This window comes from Archocentrus centrarchus, chromosome 23 (genome assembly GCF_007364275.1).
Source record: "Archocentrus centrarchus isolate MPI-CPG fArcCen1 chromosome 23, fArcCen1, whole genome shotgun sequence".
NCBI lineage: Eukaryota > Metazoa > Chordata > Actinopteri > Cichliformes > Cichlidae > Archocentrus > Archocentrus centrarchus.
Genome location: NC_044368.1, coordinates 8731568 through 8750554, shown reverse-complemented (window position 1 = coordinate 8750554; position 18987 = coordinate 8731568). Strand labels below are relative to the sequence as shown.

The 18987-nt window shown below is 40.2% G+C and overlaps 2 protein-coding genes across 2 annotated transcripts; both read left to right on the top strand.

Moving 5' to 3' along the window:
* On the top strand, positions 1 to 9943 carry atp6v1e1b (ATPase H+ transporting V1 subunit E1b). Its single transcript, XM_030719913.1, has 10 exons — positions 1 to 120; positions 254 to 315; positions 2293 to 2358; positions 4158 to 4267; positions 4491 to 4557; positions 4653 to 4742; positions 5435 to 5503; positions 5655 to 5749; positions 5874 to 5961; positions 9246 to 9943. Exons 2-10 carry the CDS (start codon positions 283 to 285, stop codon positions 9306 to 9308), a joined length of 681 nt encoding a protein of 226 aa, XP_030575773.1. The 5' UTR covers positions 1 to 120; positions 254 to 282; the 3' UTR covers positions 9309 to 9943.
* Positions 9944 to 10185: 242 nt separating this feature from the next.
* ada2b (adenosine deaminase 2b) lies at positions 10186 to 18368 on the top strand. Its single transcript, XM_030720197.1, has 10 exons — positions 10186 to 10308; positions 10741 to 11116; positions 12169 to 12388; positions 12481 to 12691; positions 12801 to 12928; positions 15727 to 15817; positions 16051 to 16159; positions 16266 to 16423; positions 17168 to 17370; positions 17847 to 18368. Exons 2-10 carry the CDS (start codon positions 10816 to 10818, stop codon positions 17932 to 17934), a joined length of 1509 nt encoding a protein of 502 aa, XP_030576057.1. The 5' UTR covers positions 10186 to 10308; positions 10741 to 10815; the 3' UTR covers positions 17935 to 18368.
* Positions 18369 to 18987: the final 619 nt, after the last annotated feature.

Genomic DNA, 18987 nt, shown 5'->3' with positions numbered 1-18987 from the left:
CGGTCTCTTCCGCCGGAAGTAAATATCACGTGACTTCGAAAATCAGCTGATCCTTCGTGGACATCTTTACGAGTCACGACTGCGGCGATTAATTCAAACCGTCTCCTCTGTGATTCTCCGGTACATAAATGCCGCTTTAATGCTTAAATTATGGGGTTAATTTCCTTTTCTGGGTAATGGCGGTTTCTGTTTTCATTCTGCAGTTTTAATTTTTTTGTGTTTTTTTTTTTTTTATCCTTACTGTCTCTGGCAGGCCCGGGCGGATCTTTGACAACTGCAGCCATGGCGCTGAGCGATGCCGACGTACAGAAGCAGGTAATGAAGCGTTTTCACCTTCAGAAAGACACCATTTTACCGTTTATCTCCCCATACTAAAGGAACGACTCATTAGTCTGTTACAAAGCTGAGAGCAGCTGTAGTATTTACAGGAAGTTGTTGCGTGCAGTCGAATGACATTGAGAGAGTTGCAGTAGGTTAGTATGCAATTAAACACAAACAGCACCTAGAGGCAAATATTTGAGGTGTTTTGGAGGGGTGGTTTTGTACGTGAAATTGACGCTTACAGCCAAATACCAGCTATTTTGCAGCCGGGGCTTCGGGATGTCATACTGAGAGTCATATATCTCCACATGATCACATGATGAACACATGCCAGGACCTAAGGAGGAACTTGGAGTGAGTGAGCCACCGTGTGTTCACTGGAAATCTCCTCAAACACGGAAAATAAACTGTCAAGCTGCGGAAGTTAACTGCATTTATCATAGCGCGATTATTCTCCTCAGTGGAGATTGTTTGGGCGCATATTATTCCCCCGTACATTATCATGACCAACTATTTTTATATATCAAATTGCCAAAAACGAATGTTCTTTGTTTAAACAAAAAATGTCCCCTGATATAGGCTGTTTTGATGTTTTAAACAGCATTGAGCAATAATTTATTAAAAAATAATATAATAAAAAGCCCATAAACAAGCCTTTTGTCTGTTAATTGCTGTATTTGGTGCTCAAACAACATTTGATAAGGTATGAATTTAGTCAGCAGGACTAAATGGACTGAACAAAAAACATTCTCAAAGGCTAACTTCTTCTCATGCTTCAGAAGCAATTTAGTGAAAAACCAAGTCACAAGGCAAAAGCGATAATTAAACGGCTCGGCAATCATCAAATTAAAATTTTGGTTTTCAGAACATTCCCCAGATTTTAATGTGATCAAGAATCAAAAGCAGGGCGGACAAGCAGAACTTTGAGCTCTGATAAGGCAGGAGGGACGACCCATGAATCAGAAAAGGGTCAGCACTGTAAATATTGACTCTAGGCAATGTGGAATGCTTATGATTGTTTCTCACTATATCATATGCTTTCCTGATGGCTTCATAAATTAGTGGTGTCACTTTACAACAAATTAAGCATAATTGAAATCACAGACAGTCTCCTGCTTTGCACAGCTGGTAAAATGGTGATGTGAAACAAAAATGCACAGAAACATTTTTCACTGGGGTCATAGAAGCAGCCCAGTTTAAAGTGATGAGGCATATCTTTACTTAAGAGACCACTGATATTTTGGTTTTTATTTTGTTTTTGGTTTAAGGTAATTTAACAAAACTACACTCACTGCTATTCTGGCAGTATTTCTAAGGCTTGATATAGATTTTTTTTTTTTTTTTTTGGAAGATAGTGAGAATGACACACTTCACCTAGTAAAAATCTTTCTTTTATGAGATATCCTAATGTTTAACATATTAACATTTTGCTCTAGTTATACACATAGTGCAAGGATGAGTTTCATTTCCAGTTTATTGCATCAGGAAGGAAAGCCACAAGTTGCATTAAGTGCAAATCTTTGTCTTTGAGTATGTTTCTATTCAAAGCAGCAGTGTATCCATTCAAGGCAGCAGTGGTTAGCACCATTGCCTCATAGTAAGAAGGTCCTGGGTTTGATTCCACCTTGGCTGGGACCTTTCTCTGGGTACTCTGGTTCCTCCCACAGTCCAAAGACATGTGCATAGTGGGCCCATAGGTGTAAATGGTTTTCTGTCTCTCTGTGTTGGCCCTGCGACAGACTGGTGACCTGTCAAGGCTGTACCCTGCCTCTCGCCCTATGCCAGCCCCTGAAAAGGATAAGCAGAAGAGGATGGATGTTTCTATTCAGATTGTTCCGAGTCTCTTTGAAAGCTGTGAAAATACCTGAAAATAATAAAATCAAAGAAGCTGTTGCTATGGGATCTAAATTTTATGTTTTTTAAGGCAGCACAAACTTGTTTTTCATTCATGTTTCCTGTTCCCATCTACAGATCAAACACATGATGGCCTTCATTGAACAGGAGGCCAATGAGAAGGCAGAGGAAATTGATGCAAAGGTATGAAAACATACACATCATAAAGTGTTGTACAGAGATACCGGGCTGGATAGTTTTTGTTTTTTGGACATTTTTATGTCTTTATTAGTGAGCCAAAGGCTAAGAAAATGGTAATGAGGGAACAAGAAGATGTGTGTATAGACCATAATGGTCGTTTGTAACCTCGAGCTCATTAACTTCTTGAGGAATATGTTTAGTTTGATCAAAATCTGGCCTGTGGTGTAGCCTCATGGCCTTTTTAAAATGTGATCTTTGCTGTAGCACCCTCAGCAGACCATGTAATGCCATTACACAGATTTAATTATTTTGCCTATTCCTATATTTAAACTTGTAGTATAATTGTGAGAGTTATCTTTTCTAAGAGAGACACAAGAAGAACAACATAACAGCTAATATATACAGTAAATGATTTTTTTTTTTAAATGCAATGGCCATCTGTCCATGGACAGTGCACAAGAGAGGTGAAGAGGAGACAGCAGGCAGGGTGGAGTGGCTGGAGATGAATGTCAGTGGTGATTTGTGACAGAAGGATGGCAGCAAGAGTGAAAGGTGGTACATGCAGAGAGATGGTGTGATGGAGGAGGATGCTAGGGATGGAGTGAGATGGAGGCAGATGATTCACTGTGGTGACCCCTGAATGGAGCAGCTCAAAGAGAAGTACAAGAAGAATGTCCGTCTGTCCATCTGCTGCTTATTTGTATCCATAAACCCTCTCTTCAACCACCCTTCCTCCAGTTCTTCCTGGGGGACACCAAGCAGCCTCACCTAGGAGGCATCCATCCTAAGTAGATGCCCAAACTATGTATTGGAGTAACTCCGATCCCTCCTGCATTACTTGTGGGGTTTTTTTTTCCTCTCACCCTATCTGAATGGGAGAACTCAGACACCCTTTGGAGGAAGCTTATTTTCACTGCTTGTATCCAGGAGCTGCTTCTTTCAGTTGCTACCCAGAGCTTGCAACCATACAGGTCACCTGCACCATGCAGTTGAGGGTAAACGGAATGATAAATCAGCAAAATCAGCAGTTTTGCTTTTACGCTCAGTGTCAGTCCATCTTTCAGTCTCCTGTGACATTTTTCCAATCGGGGCGGCAACTCCTTCCCGACCCAGAGTGGGCACACCAGCTCAGAACTATGGCCTCAGGTGTGAGAGTTCCTGCTGCTTCACACTCAGCTGCAAACCGCTCCACTGGTCACCACCTGATGAAGCCAGAAAAACCAGAGAGGTGATCCTGAAGCCACTAAGCTGGAAACCCTCTGCCTTGAAATTATCACTATAAAAATAATGAAAAGAATCTATCACACAGTGGAACCCTTGCAGAGTCCAACACCAGCCTGCCGGCAATGTAAACCAAGCTACTCAAATGCAGTAGTATATTATGATCCGTTTTCACCATCTGATGTTCCCTTGTTAAGAATCACCCTTAGGGGGCGCTAATGCTGCATGCTTGGATTATAAGATAATATGAATAAAGTAAAGTAAGTAAATATGAATGAGGTTCACCTGGCAGATTTCACCAAATCTGAAGCTCTGAAGATCAGGTTGAGCTGATTATAAAAATTACATTCCTAAACTTAAACATAGTTAAACCTAAACAAACATGATTGTGGTGATTTAAATCAATTATTTTCATGTTTTTCTTACATTATTATAATATATTATTTTCATGCACTATTTGAAAAATGTTTAACACTTCTGTTACATTTAACTTGCTTGCTTTCTCAACACGAAGACCAGCGGTGTTTCTGTTTGTCATGAATCATCGGGTTCCTCTGAGTTATCTGTGTCTCCTCCTGCAGGCCGAAGAAGAGTTCAACATTGAGAAGGGCCGTCTGGTCCAGACCCAGAGGCTGAAGATAATGGAGTACTATGAGAAGAAAGAGAAACAGATTGAGCAACAGAAGAAGATGTGAGTCATGGCGAGACATCACAGGACGCCTCGGGTCCCTCCCTCGTTTCCCTTCTTAATCCAGCCTTTTTAAGAACAAGGAAATGGCTGTAATGTGACAGAGTTTCTGTAATTTTATTTAGCCACATCAACAGACAGTAGCTCCTCTGTGACCTGCCTCTTACAGTGTTCAGGGTTGAGATATAAACAGGACCAATATGTGTGTTATTTGTCTGCTTAACAGTCAGATGTCTAACTTGATGAACCAGGCTCGACTGAAGGTGCTGAAGGCCCGTGATGATATGATCTCGGTAAGCCTTTGTCATCATTTTATACAAAAGGACTGTTTAAATATCATAGCTGTGAGTACAAAGAGTACAGACCAAGTGTGTTTCTGTATCCTCAGGAAATGATTAATGAGGCTCGCCAACGGCTCGCTAATGTCGCAAAAGACCCGGCCAAGTATTCAGGTCTCATGGATGGATTGCTCTTACAGGTTGGTTTATATGCTGAGCTCCACCCACTGACATCCCACTGACCAATCAAATGTAATTCTGTAAAAGTGGCGGTCCAAACTTTATGATCACATTGATCACATCTGACCAATTAGATAATCTAGTTAAATTCAGTTTGAGAAACATGCGGTGGTATTTCACTAATACAATGGATGTGGATGCAATTTGCTCCAGTCTCCAGTTTTAATTTGTCCTATAAAAACAGCTCAATCTCACTGGACAAGGGCCTCTCCCTCCTTACAAATCCTTCTCTAACTTCTGAGCTGTCATACACTGTTACCAGTTTATTAGGTACACTCTAGAACACTGGCCTGTATATAAAAGGATGGACGTAGCCTCTTGGTATTAACAATAAGCCAATGTGGAAGTTCCTTAAATCTGCTTTCTTTCTGAAAGCCAGCAGGGGGCGACTCTTCTGGTCTAGATGGAACTAAAAGCATAATACAATAGTTTTGCGATAAATCCAACTCCATGAATGTCATAATGCTCATTTTTTGGTAAAACAGATGGATTGTCTGATAATTCTGGAGGATATAGATTGTGTTGCTGGTACACTGTATTGCATTATAGAGAAAGATGTTTGTGTTATTTCTAAAAATGGTTTGTTAAACATTTAACTTTAATTCTTTGCAGATATTTTAAAAGCTAACATTTGTTAACTGTCTCTCATCAGGGCTTTTACCAGCTCCTGGAGCCCAAAGTGACCATTCGCTGCCGTAAACAAGACATACAGTTGGTACAGGTGAGAAAAATAGAAGCAACAAAGCAGCTGCAGTACCACTTATCCTGTTCTGGGCATTGTTGCAAAACCGTATTTCAAAGGTATCGCGTGTAAGGGGCACATTTGTTGGTATCAGATGAAATCTCAACCCAAACTGCATTGTACCCTTCAGGCATCCATCCAGAAGAACATTCCTATATATAAAGCAGCTGTGAAGAACAACCTGGAGGTCCGCATCGACCAGGATAACTTCCTCTCCCCTGAAGTGTAAGCAGCACCACATTTGAAAGAGAAACCAGTGCTCACCAAGAGGGGGGGGGGGGGGAAACTCTTGAAATTTTTGCATCTTCTGTATTTGAGGTGTTTTGTTCCAACATTTTTCTGCATGCAGGTCTGGAGGTATTGAGATTTATAACGGAGACGGGAAGATCAAAGTGTCCAACACTCTGGAGAGCAGACTGGACCTCATGGCCCAGCAGGTAGGGAATGTATATCTTATAATTTGATCTTTCCCCTTTTGGTTTCACATATTGTGAATAGTGTAGTACAGTGGTCCCCAACCTTTTTTGAGCCGCGGACCGGTTTAGTGTTAGAAAATATTTCCACGGACCGGCTTTTAAGGTGTGGCGAAAAAATACGTCAAAATAAATGATACGACCATAACCAAGTGTGATATTTTCTACGTATAATAATAAAAAACGTGAATCCACTTTGTATTCGTATGCAACTCTATCAGCAGCGTTCTCGTAACATCCCGCCTCAACATGAATAACAGGCTCTCTGCCACAGCGCTCCCTGGTCAGCTGTTAGAGCCATGGTAAAACATGCCTTCAAAATAAGATACACCGCAAAAACAAATACAGTAGAAATCACCTCAGTCGGATTCAAATGGCCCAGTTTGGGGTCTATTATCGAATTTCGCTGCAATGGCTTCTGCTTCATCTATGAATTTGCTTCTGCAAATTTTATAATCTGAAATTTTACTCGTAAGTGCAAGTTTGTAGCTTACACTTGCCACGATTGTCCCCGGTGAAATAAACTGATATAAACACTAAAACAATTTCCAGGCGTTGTTAGTGTGTGTGTAGTTGTGCATGAACGAGCCGATGCATGGAAGTGGGCGGACAGGAGCTGAGGAGGGTTTTAGCGCTAAACTCATCCAGTTTATGCGATCACATTTAACTGGAAATTTATTACAATGGGACCAGATTTTTCATCCGAGGTAGGTGAATATCCGACGGATTTATGTGATGATTTTATTGGAATTAATGTTAGGAAAAATCAGGACCTGCAGATGCCATCCAACTAGAGCGAAAACCCGATTTATGCGACTTCGACTTAGGTGATTTTTACTGTATAAAGCGCATGAAAAATACAACTCACCATAACACTGAATCAGTGTAAGCCCCCTGAGCTTGTTTCTCTGAAACTCATTTTTGCTGGCTTCTGGTTTGACTGGGTTCGGCCGATTTCACATGGAGCGTGGCTGCAGAGCCGCGGTGTCAAGCGCTGGAGAGTCAGTTTGATGGCTGGGTCTACCTCACTGCTGTCCCCGGTGTTGATAAATAAAAATGGTAAATGGACTAGTTCTTACATAGCGCTTTTCTACTCTTGTTGAGCACTCAAAAATTTAAAGAAGCGTTATGTAGGTCAACCAACCGATTTCGTTAGACAGGCCTGAAGCTTCTGGGTTTAATTTTAGCGGTGACGTATCATGTGAGCAGAAACGTCTTGACACGTCAAGAGGAAGTCATGGAGGGAAGTAACGGAGCGAATCCGCCCATTTTTCAAAATAAAATATAGTTTAGGCGCAGATAATAAGTAAAACGGAAATAATTTAAGTTATTTATTCTTTATGTGCGGCCCGGTACCAAATGTCCCACGGCCCGGTACCGGTCCGCGGCCCGGGGGTTGGGGACCTCTGGTGTAGTATACATAAACTACATAGTGTAGTTTATTCTATGTGTGTTATTCTATTTATAAATAGCAAAATTAACATTTTAAAATCATGTTCACATACTTTTGACATGGTGTTGAATTCTTTCTGGTACTGTACCCACAGAAAATGGTCATGCACTTCATGCAGTGTAGTAACGAAGTGACTTTATGCTATTAATTATATGTAAAAGCAGGGGAACGAGTTTTATTTCATTATTTATGACTAATGCACATTTTAAAAGCTGCAAGAGAAAGGGGACAGGCACATGCTATATTAAGGGCTGTTCAAGATTATTCTCATTAAAGTTCTTGTTCACAATTTTTTTTTTTTTAAATCTTCTGTTAAACTAAGTATATTGGATTTTACTAATCTGAACAATCAGTTTGTTAGTTGACAGAAAAATGCAGTACTGTGCAAAAGTCCTGAGTCACCCCCTTTACTTTATATTTTGCTTCCATGGACAAATTGTTTTTCTTTGGACATTGGCTGATTTTTCACAAATTTTCAGGCCAGTCCTTTTACCTGACCATTTTCAGAATCATGCTTTTTTCTTTTTGCTTGCTAAGCCACTTCACACTGACCTCTGTATCATTCAAACATTAGAAAGGGCACATTACTCAAGGGATGAATCAATATCGTGTGTACACATAACAGACAACTTGGCAAAGAACCAACAAACTGCATATGTGGAGTTCAGAAGAAGTGTCAGGCCTAAAATAAACTATCTGCAGAAAATGAGCAGTATCTGAAAGTCACATCCTTAAGAAACAGGGGGGAAAAAATCCAGCCAAGACCTGACACAGGACCTGAGAGAAGACCCTTCAGCTGATCCATCTACTGTTCACTGAAGCCTCATCAGAAATGGTCTGAGTGGAAGGGTGGCTGTCAAGAAGCCATTCTTAAGGAAGAGAAATGGGAAGAAAAGGCTGAGGTATGCCAAACTACACAAGAACTTGAGTGAAAATCAGCAGCATGTCTGATGTAGTGATGAATCCAGATGTGACATTTCTGGTTCAAATTGTTATCATTATGTACTGAGGGGGTCAGGAGAGAGGTACAACAGTGAGTGTCTACAGCTGTCTGTAAAACCCAATGGAGGCTCTGTCATGGTTTGGAGCTGCATTACAGTGTGTTAGGGATGTTGTTGAAATTGAAAGAATTATGAACGCAGAAAAGCACCATCAGATTTTGATCCACCATGCAATCCCATCTGGAATGCATCTGATTGGCAACATCTTCATTTTTCACGACAATGATCACAAACACACTGCCAATGCAGTAAAAGCGTATCAGGATACAAAACCACAAATGCCATGACTATCAATCATGGACTGGCTTCCCCAGTGCTAGGATCCAACATTTTGACAGAGAACTGAACAAAAGGCAGCCAACATCCAAAGAATGTCCTTTAAGAAGCCTGGAGAACTCTTCCTGAAGACTACTTGAAAGAAGAAAGCTGCCTCAGAGAGTTCAGACTGTGTTGAAGAACAAATATTGACTTTCAAGCTCATTACAATTGTACAAACTCTGTTTTGGCCTTTATATGCTGTATTTCAGTGTGTGTTTGCATGTTTTAGTAAATTGCTGCACTGATTTTCCTATTCCTAAAGAAATGAGGGGTGGCGCAAGAGTTTTGCACAATACTGTAAGGTTTTCAAGTGTTTATTCCAATATAGGTTTATATACTTTCTCAGATATGTGAAGTGTAAACTAAAAATCTTAGTTTTAAATTTTGAATCATTCAATAAAATTTTATGGTTTTCGTTATTATACATGATGGTTGTTGGTTTCTGCCTCACTTATGAGCTGTTACTTTGTCCACAGATGATGCCTGAAATCCGAGTGGCTCTCTTCGGTGCCAACCCGAACCGCAAGTTTATGGACTGAGAACGTTGACTGTCTTAGAGAGAAACACTCCTTTTTATTTTTTATTTTGTCATATGAAAGACGTCCTTCCTTTTGTCTGTGAAATTTCTGATGTAAAAGAGATGTTGTGTGACGTATTGCTGTATTTTTCCATGCATTAAGGGACATGATCAATGCTGCAACTCAACATTACAGATGTGCATTGTGGGGGGGGGGGGGCTGCACAGCTGTATGCACTGGTGTGTTCTGCTGCTCCCATTCGTGGGCCTCAGTTTACACTGATCCGTCAGGGAAGATGAGATTGGGTGATTGGCTGGATGTTTAACAAGCTGTCCTCTAATTGGGTTAGTCTCCATGACAAACGTAACATCTGTGTCAGGATTTTCCCCAATTTCATTAATTTCTGTTCCACATTATGAGTTGCATGGGCCATTGTGTTGCTAATGGGTGTCTGCTCCAGGCAGTTGCTCTCACAAAGAAATAATATCCATAGAAACAAAACTGAAGACTGGACAGGATCATACAGAGTTAATTTATTCATGTTACATTGACTGTACCTTTTTCTCCTGTCATGGATTAAAGGAGCGGGTGATATCATTCCAGAGGGGGCACTGTATGTATATGAGGTTTCCAGATTAAATTATATGTATGTGTGTTGATGTTTGTTTTTTTTTTTTCTTTTTTGTTTTGTTTTGATTATGGCTCAAACTCAAAACGTTTTAATGTGGAAATATATAAAGTATAAAATATAAACTATTAGTATTTCCTCTCTTCTTTTTGACTCTCATATTGTTCTCGCTGCTGAATGATCTCCAGTTTTCTCATTTATTTTACAACACTAGCCATTCATGCTTGCTTCATTAGTTTATCACATGGTATTAGTCAGACAAAAATGTCCCAATTATCCGGTCGCCTGGAGTATTTTGCTGACATTCTAGAGAGGGTTTTTTGTGGAAAACAAGCCGAGTCTTTAAGGAGACGGTCAAAAGAGAGACAGGACACAAGAAGCTCCTGCTTGCTTGTAAGTATTTTCTGCTTTAAATGGGGTTAGATGTGCCTTTAAAGATTTGTCTTAATTTGTGTTTCTGAGAGCTGTGAGGTACTTTCCTTACCTTTTCTTCCGGATAAATTTGATCCAGAAAGTAAAACAGTTGTGCCAGGAAGTTTATTCTGTTCATCTGGATGCAGCGTTTTCAGTGTCCAGATGAACCGAATCAACTTTCTGGGATTTCCTTACCTGGATTATTGAGAACACCTCAAACACAAAGCATTTGTGGCTTCAGCCTAGAATCTGTCAGCACTGTGTGCAACACAGCAGCATGTTATAATCTTGAGGATTTTAAAATGAGCTTTAAATGTATTCAGCTACTACTAAAGCTACTCCAACTTCTCCTTCGGTGTCAGTATTGATGTCATTCACGGAGTATCTCTTTGTTTGCACCCCTAAATGCAGCAATCCTGCTCCTGTGAAGATTGAGAGCATGATGTTCTAGTGGGAATACAGCGCCCTCCAGTGGCACACAAGGCCATGGTGATCTCATTCCTCTGGGCTGTGGTCACTTATGTGCCCCTTCTGTGGTTTGTGAAGGTGACTGAAGGGATACCTGACCCCGCTCAGAGGGACCTACTGATGCTTCAGGAGGCATCCAGGCAGACAGGAGGCCGAGTGACGCTGACGGTGCCCGAGCGGAAGCTGGACGCTTACCTTCATCGATTAAAGGAGCAAGAGATGTCTGCCACACCTTTCCCCCCTGCTGTGCACTTCTTCAAAGCAAAGCCTCTCATTGAGAAGAGCCCGGTCTTCAAACTGCTGCAGAAGATGCCCAAAGGTGATGTTAAAGTTATAGTGGGCTTACTGAACCGATGCAGGAGCCAATCAAATTTAATGCTGTTAATGTTTATTTTGGTCAATGAAGGTCATGTTAATTGTGACCTCAGGTCCATCCTAAATATGGATTCAAGGATAACCTGATTAGATTTTGCTTGGCAAAGAACAAAGACTAAAGTCATCGTAACCTCAGAAAAGGAGTCAAACTATAAGTCATTAATTCATATGACAAAGTCTCACTTAAATTGTCAAAATTATGATGAAGTGATTCAGTTTTGGTGGAGGCTGTCTCTGGACAAATTTCATTATAGCAACACTGCAGTTCTTAAAATGGTGCTTCTAGTTTCCTTAATGGGAGGAAGCTATGGAGAGGACTCCAGGAAATAGAAAATAACTACAAAGATGCAAAACATGATTTAAGAAGAAAAAAAAATTTAAAACAACTGCTAATGTGGTGCTTGATGTGATGTGTGGGCTGAGATACAAAATGACACAAACCAAACCCTTAGAAAGAGGCATGAAATGACTGCAGAGAGGGTCAATGAAACACAATGATGAGCAGGACAAGGCTGAAAATTATCATGCATGAACTCAGTGCCTAGATGGAGTTAAGGTAAACTGGATATGGATTAGTTGATGATATTTCCTTGACAACATCTAAATGATGTCACCAAGTTTTTCTTATTTCAACTTGAAGTGAACCACACATCCACATCAAGTTAATCACTACTAAGTTGGACTTAATTTTCAACCAGAGGTGGTTAAAAAAAAAAATTCTTGATAACAATTAGAGGCAATCACATGACCACTGTCAGTGGCAAAGTTGACAAAAGGGACGTGCAGAATGATTCTAAAAGATGCAAAACGAGTGTAAATGGATGGAGAGTGTCTACAGATAGACACTATATGCACAAGACAATGTCAAGAAAACAAGTGCAAAACAGGGGTGTAGGAGGCCTCCTGCACTCAGGTGCTTATCTTATAATCCAGCCATGATCACATTCAGCGTGTCTGTTGAAGTTTGAAGTTACATCTTGCTGTTTTTGGTGACAGGCGCAGCCCTCCACATCCACAGCTCCTCTCTGGTCGGTGTTGAATGGCTGGTGAAAAATGTCACCTACCGACCTCATTGCTACATCTGCTACACTTGGGACAACTCGGTCCGCTTCCTGTTCTCAGATCGCCAACCCTTCCCACGCTGGGACTGCTTCTACTGGCAGCTGCTCGAGACCTTGAGGGCCAAAATAAGAGATCCTACAGGTTTTGATAACAGGTTAAGTAACATGTAACCCTCCCTTGAACACGTAAATTGAAGATGTAATAGGAGAACTTAACCCTGAAAGGTTGTTTTTGGGTGTTTTTCAGTTTAATGCAGCATCTCACTCTGTTCACCGAGGATCCAGATGGTGAATACCCAAGCCAAGATGTTGTGTGGGAGAAGTTTGAGAAAGCCTTCATCGCAGCTGCCGGGCTAGTCACCCACGCTCCAGTGCTGAGGGATTATTTTTATAAAGGCCTAGAGGAGCTTCACCGTGACAACATCTTGTATCTGGAACTGAGGACCGGTCTCTCAAGGGTTTGTTTGTTTGCACCTGCTCCCTGCAACTTCAGCCTCTACCGAAGAGCAATAACTACATCATTAGTTACATGTCTGCGTTTCTATCCAAAACGTTTCTGTGTTGCAGACGTACGAGCTCGATGGAACTATTCACGATAAAGTCTGGACTCTGAAAATGTTTCAAGAAGTTACAAGGAAATTTATAGGAGACCATCCAGACTTTCTCGGGGCCCGTATCATAATTTCTGTTCACAGGTAAAATATATTATTGAGAGGTATGTTAAAAAAAACTGTTAGGCTCTTAAAAAGGCATGTTTTCCAGTGTGTTCCATTACCTCTGTTTTAAATCAACTCGCTTACAAGTGTTTCAGAGTTGAAGAAAGAAATTGCAGTTCTTTTGAGAACAAAATGTTTTATTGTTCTTGCTTGGTGTTGATGAAGAGAATGAAGAGTGGAATCATGGTTGGCCCAGATGACATACCTGAGGGGGGGTATGGAGATGTCTAAGACAGAGGGCAGTGGACTTTGTAACCATTTTGCTTAACACAATATTGGATAATGAGAGGATGCAGACAAATGAAGAAATGCGCTGGTACTGATTTTCAAGAACAAGGTTGATGTGGAGAGCCGCAGTGACTATAGAAGGACAAAGCTGGTGAACCATAGCATGAAGACATGGGAAAGAGTTGTTGAAGTGAGATGACAATTGGTTAGCAGCAGTACGGCTTCATGCCAAGAAAGAGGACTGCAGATGTGATGTTTGCTTTGAGAGTGCTGATGGAGAAGTACAGTATAGTGAAGGTCAGAAGGAGTTACACTGTGTCTTCATCGATCTAGAGAAAGCTTTGAAAGGAACTGTGGTATTGTGTGAGGAAGTGGCACAGAAGTATGAGAGGGTGGTGCAGGACATGTACTGTATGAGGACAGTGAGACAGTGGTGAGGTGTGCTGTAGAGTGACAGATGGGTTGAGGGTGGAGGTGGCATTACATCAGGGATCAACTCTGAGCCCCTTCTAGTTCATAGTGGTGATGGACAGACTGACGGATGAGGTCAGGCACGAGTCTCCGTGGACTATGATGTTTGCAGATGACACTGTTTTGCAGGTGGAAGAGAACCCAGAGAGGTGGTGGTGTGCTCTGGAGAGAAGAGGAATGAAAGTCAGTAGAAACAAGACAGAATACATGTGTGTGAATGAGAGGGAGTGTAAATACATGGGGTCAATGGCCCAAAGCAACTGACAGTGAACAAGAGGTGAAGAAGAGATGCAGGCAGGGTGGAGGTGAGTGTCAGTGGTGATTTGTGACAGAACGATGGCGGCAAGAGTGAAAGGGAAGGTTTACAAGATGGTAGTGAGACCTGCTGTGATGTATGGTTTGGAGATGGTGGCACTGACAAAAAGACGAGAGATCGAGTTGGAGGTTGCAGAGATGAAGATAAGATTTTCACTGTGAGTGACCAGGAAGGACAATCTTAGAAATGAGTACATCACAGGGACAGCTCAGGTTGAGCACGTTGGAGACAAAGTTAGAGAGGTGAGGCTGAAATGATGAAATGGAGGCAAATGAACTGCTGTGGTGACCCCTGAAGGGACCATCTGAACTTAAACAAACAAACCAAAAAAAAAAAAAACAGTTTAATATTACTTGTTTCAGTTGCACAATAGTTTTTATTTATTTATTGATAAATGTTTTCCAAATTTTTTAAATTGGTGACAACTTTGCGCTGCAGGCACACCTCTTCACCATCCATTATAAATGTTGTCTTTTTCTTTGGATCATAAATGTTTAACTTGAATAAGTGGAAGCTGTGATGAGTGTTTTAGCACAGTGCCCCTAGAAAGATGAGGGTAGGCTTTGAGCCTACCCTGTACAGAGATTTTTCTGGATTCTTTTAGTAACATGTACCAGTCCTTTTTTTTTTTTTTTTTTTTAAACTGTTGGAATATTTGCTCATTTGGGCTTTCACAAAGTGATGAACTTGATCCCAGCTTAACTTTTGAGATGTGGAGCTGTGCTTATTTTTAGAACCAGATATGTTTCTAATTGCCCTCAAGGGTTGTGAGACAGCACACTAGAGGTTTTATGTGTGTATATTTTACCATTGTATAACTTTGCCAGTCTTTTGTTGCCCCTGTCCCAATTTTTTTGAAACATGTAGCTGCCATGAAATTCAAAATTAGCATATATATTTAATATTTGTTGGCCCTTGATATGTTATTTTGATATCGTGCAATATTATATGTTGTCTTTTTACTGTTTTCATTTAAATGTAGGGATTAAATGATTTGCAAGTTACTGCATTGGAAATAGGGTTTTATCATAAGAGATTCACAAAATTAGCAAATATACTCAAGCTTAGCTAGTTTTATTTTCAAAAGTACTTATTAGATAATAAGCCTTGTAACCACTATACAGTATGCATCTCCAAATGACTTCCCCTCCCTTCATAGTTGGCAGTGCATTTCACAGATCTTCTTTTTACTAAACAAACTCAAGTTAGATAAGACTGGGTCAGCATGTTACGATTTCCAAGCTCTACTTGAACTATGTTCCAGTTTTGAAAAATAATTCAACTATAATTTAATATATTATCTCAAATTATTCAGTTTCCTGTTTTCTTGCAAAGGATGCAGCCATAAAGTCAAGTTATTAACGGGACAGTCCATTCATTGAATAACTCTAAGCACATGGGAATGGGCATATAATTATTTCTGCACCTCTGAAGGACTTTTGTAAAAATAGAGAAAATTATCCTGATGTCCTGTTAACAAACAGAAAGCATGCTTTCTGTTGGATTGGTTCAGAGATTCATTATCAGGTCAAATTTTAATTTAGTGGGAGTCTTTTAAGATGTGCATTCATCTTAGTTTCAAGCATTTTACTGTGTATAAGTTTCCCATTTATTTTACTAGAGTTCATCATGGTTTATAGCAGTTTTGTTAGACAAACTTGTTACTAGATCCCATTTTTCTCTGACTTGCAAATCCTGATGCAAAACTTGTTTGTGAGTCTTATAACCGGCTGTCTTCTGGGTCTGTCGTTGCTTTCTTCAGGGCTCTGAGTATATCTGAGGTCGAAACTGCTGTAAAAGAGGCCATTCAGCTACAAAAGGACTTCCCAGATGTCGTTGCAGGATTTGATATGGTAAGAAGCAGACTGTGTACTTCAGCCTCAACCTCTTATACTCTGCTGTTAAGTGGAGATCATTTCTCTGCTTGTTGGGGACCGTATGATGTGGAGTCCAAAGACATGCAGGTTCATTGCTGACTCCCAATTCACCACACATGTGGGCATGCCCATCTGTTTTTATTCATATGACTGAATGACAACTTGTCCAGGGTGTAAATAGAGTTATTAGTTAACATTATGGTTTGCAGGTTGGACGGGAGGACAGCGGGAAGAGTCTTTGGTACTTCAGAGAGGCCCTTTCTCTGCCGGCTGAACTCGGTGTCAAATTGGCATACTTCTTTCATGCAGGGGAGACAGGTCGGTGAATCAAAAAGCATAAACCACATCATAACAGTGTTTTTCAGTAGTTTTGAAAAAAACTTTTGAAATGTATTTTACACTGTTTTTGTGCATTTGTGTGTAGATGATGAAGGCACAGACACAGATCAAAATATTCTTGATGCACTTCTATTCAACACCACACGCATTGGGCACGGCTACGCTTTAGTACACCATCCGCTCGCAAAAGAGCTTTCCAGGAAAAGAAATGTGGCTGTGGAGCTTTGTCCCATCTCAAACCAGGTAAGACATTTTACTACCAGACGACAACAACAACAAAAAAAAGTTGATGTGTATAATGTAAATAGTACAGAAGCAATGACTTGCAAATGAGATAAATTGTACAAAGACAGTATATCAAATGTAAATCAGCAATTTTTACAATATATGATCATCGTAAAATTGACAACAATAACAAAACATCTACCATGCATATAAATAAAAGCATATTAATAAAATCTAGAAATATTGCTGCCCTATTTTGGCCCAACTCAACTGGACTGAGGTGAAATGGAGAGCTGCTCAGTGGTCTGAAAAAACAACATAGTAATATAGTAGCTGGTCTTCTTGGTTACCAAGTGTTGTTAAAAGGCACACCGATAAACTAAGCATCTGCCAACTTTTTTCCCCCCAACTGTCACCATCACATTCAAAATTAGATGCTTCTCAAAAATATGTTAAAATGTACAGCGTTCACTTTAATATAGCATTAAATATGTTGCAAATCACAGCATTTCTATTATAAGCTTTACACAGCATCACAACTCCATTGAAAGGAGGATTGTCAATTAGGGACACTGATGCGACATCCATATTTTTGCATCAAACTACATCATTTCAAATTATTTTAATTCTTTATTTATTCAATTCATGGATTTTCAAGTTTACTGTTTTTACAAATACAAAAGCTAAAAAAAAAAATATATAGTGAAGGACATTATTATTTATGTATAAAGTACCTGGGTTTGTTTCATCCCTGACCTGCAGGTGCTGAAGCTGGTTTCAGACCTCAGGAACCACCCTGCAGCTGTGCTGATGTCCGAGGGTCACCCGATGGTGATCAGCTCCGATGACCCGTCTCTGTTTGGCACCACAGGCCTCTCCTATGACTTCTATCAAGCATTTGTGGGCATCGGAGGACTGAAAGCAAACCTGGGCACGCTCAAAGAACTGGCTGCAAACTCCATCACGTCAGAATAATTTCATTTTGTTTCTTTAGTGTGTTTTGACATTCAGCCTTCAAAGAAAAACAGATGGGATAAAAGCCAGTACTCTGTTCAAAATACCGTGGCTGGTAGCTGATACCAGATTGTTATCACAACATGTTTCAGTGAGCACAAATTCAGTCACACTATTCAATGAAATTCAATTCCAGATACCAGAACAACAAAAGTAATGGGAAACATGGAAGAAACGTTGTCCACTGCCATCAGTAAATGTCCAAATCAGTGATTGGCTCATGCTGTCAACAACAGTGGCATCCAGTATGATGCTCGGCAAATTCTAGCAAATACAGAGTTACTTGTGTTTAGTGAAATAAAAACTTAAGAGCTAAGACACTTGGATGTTATTTATATTAAGAAAACCTTCTGTTATTGTTTCTTATAAACCTTTTAAAGCATGCTGCAATATTTTTGTTTTCATTAAATTTTTCTTCTGCCTGCAGGTACAGCTCACTACCAGATCATCTGAAGGATACAGGTCGTGCCATGTGGCAGAAAAAATGGGATGCCTTCATCTCTGAAAGTTTATGACAGCCAAGTGATACTGGAGCCTGACTGACTTGAATGACGTTTGTAATATCACTAAAGCAAACATTCATGGACCATTAGCAGACTATTCAAAAAAAAATTGCAGATATTGCAGTTTCAACATTATTATAAACAGTAACCCTAAGACTGTGACGACACTGGGAGGTCAGGACTTTTGCTACTAAGCAGAATGCTAGTAGCATTCTGCTCCTGGACACGTCACAAAGAGACCTGCTGATAGTGACTCATATTCAGAGTCACTCACAGCCAGCGTTTTGTTTTCATAACACCAAACTATAAATAGCAAATGTTCACAAAGGACATTTCTGTATTCAAAACCATTTTTTTCTACTGTCTTACAAATGTAAGTAAAAGTTACAGTTGATTTAAAAAAATCTGATATAAATACAAAAATGAAAATAAAATTATTTATATTATATTTTCTATATATCTCTCTCTATATACATACACACATATATACATACATATACATGTATATGTATATATACATACACACCTCAGCAGCTGGCATAGTGGTAACATTATGGTCTTTGGAGCAGGAGGTCAGGGGTTCGAATTCCAACTAGGGCGTACCCGGTGTCCGGGTTAACAAGGTCCTTGTCAGGTGCATTCTGACATCAGTACTGCTATCGCAGCTAGAGATTGATGAGATACAACACAAATGCTACGGCAAGGGGGAGCCAGGACGACAGGTCAGGGGGGAGATTTTATCATCCCCATACTCCGAGATATGTTAATAATAACCAGAGCAGTTGACCTAGAAAGATAAGATCATCTACTACTAGTGTGAGTATTCTCTGAAGATACCAGTGATGAGCCTGGCAGGACCCAATAACCTGGAAACTGTGTGCAAAAATAAATTAGCTTGTAGTACAGCTCTCACACTCACTGAAAGTTCCACATGACATGAAGACTGTTGTATAGGCTGTGTTGTCTTTGCGTGCTACGCACATTACCTATGTAATGTGCTACGCACATTACCTATGTAATGTGCTACGCACATTACCTATGTAATGTGCTACGCACATTACCTAT

What these genes read in the sequence shown, in the direction of transcription:
- ada2b (XM_030720197.1), top strand. Translation starts at nt 10,816, where the DNA reads ATGGTGATCTCATTCCTCTGGGCTGTGGTCACTTATGTGCCCCTTCTG. An exon ending in ATCATAATTTCTGTTCACAG is followed by an intron (nt 12,929 to 15,726) that starts GTAAAATATATT and finishes TGCTTTCTTCAG; the next exon opens with GGCTCTGAGTATATCTGAGG. An exon ending in TCGTTGCAGGATTTGATATG is followed by an intron (nt 15,818 to 16,050) that starts GTAAGAAGCAGA and finishes TATGGTTTGCAG; the next exon opens with GTTGGACGGGAGGACAGCGG.
- atp6v1e1b (XM_030719913.1), top strand. Translation starts at nt 283, where the DNA reads ATGGCGCTGAGCGATGCCGACGTACAGAAGCAG. An exon ending in CAGAGGAAATTGATGCAAAG is followed by an intron (nt 2,359 to 4,157) that starts GTATGAAAACAT and finishes CTCCTCCTGCAG; the next exon opens with GCCGAAGAAGAGTTCAACAT. An exon ending in AACTTCCTCTCCCCTGAAGT is followed by an intron (nt 5,750 to 5,873) that starts GTAAGCAGCACC and finishes TTCTGCATGCAG; the next exon opens with GTCTGGAGGTATTGAGATTT.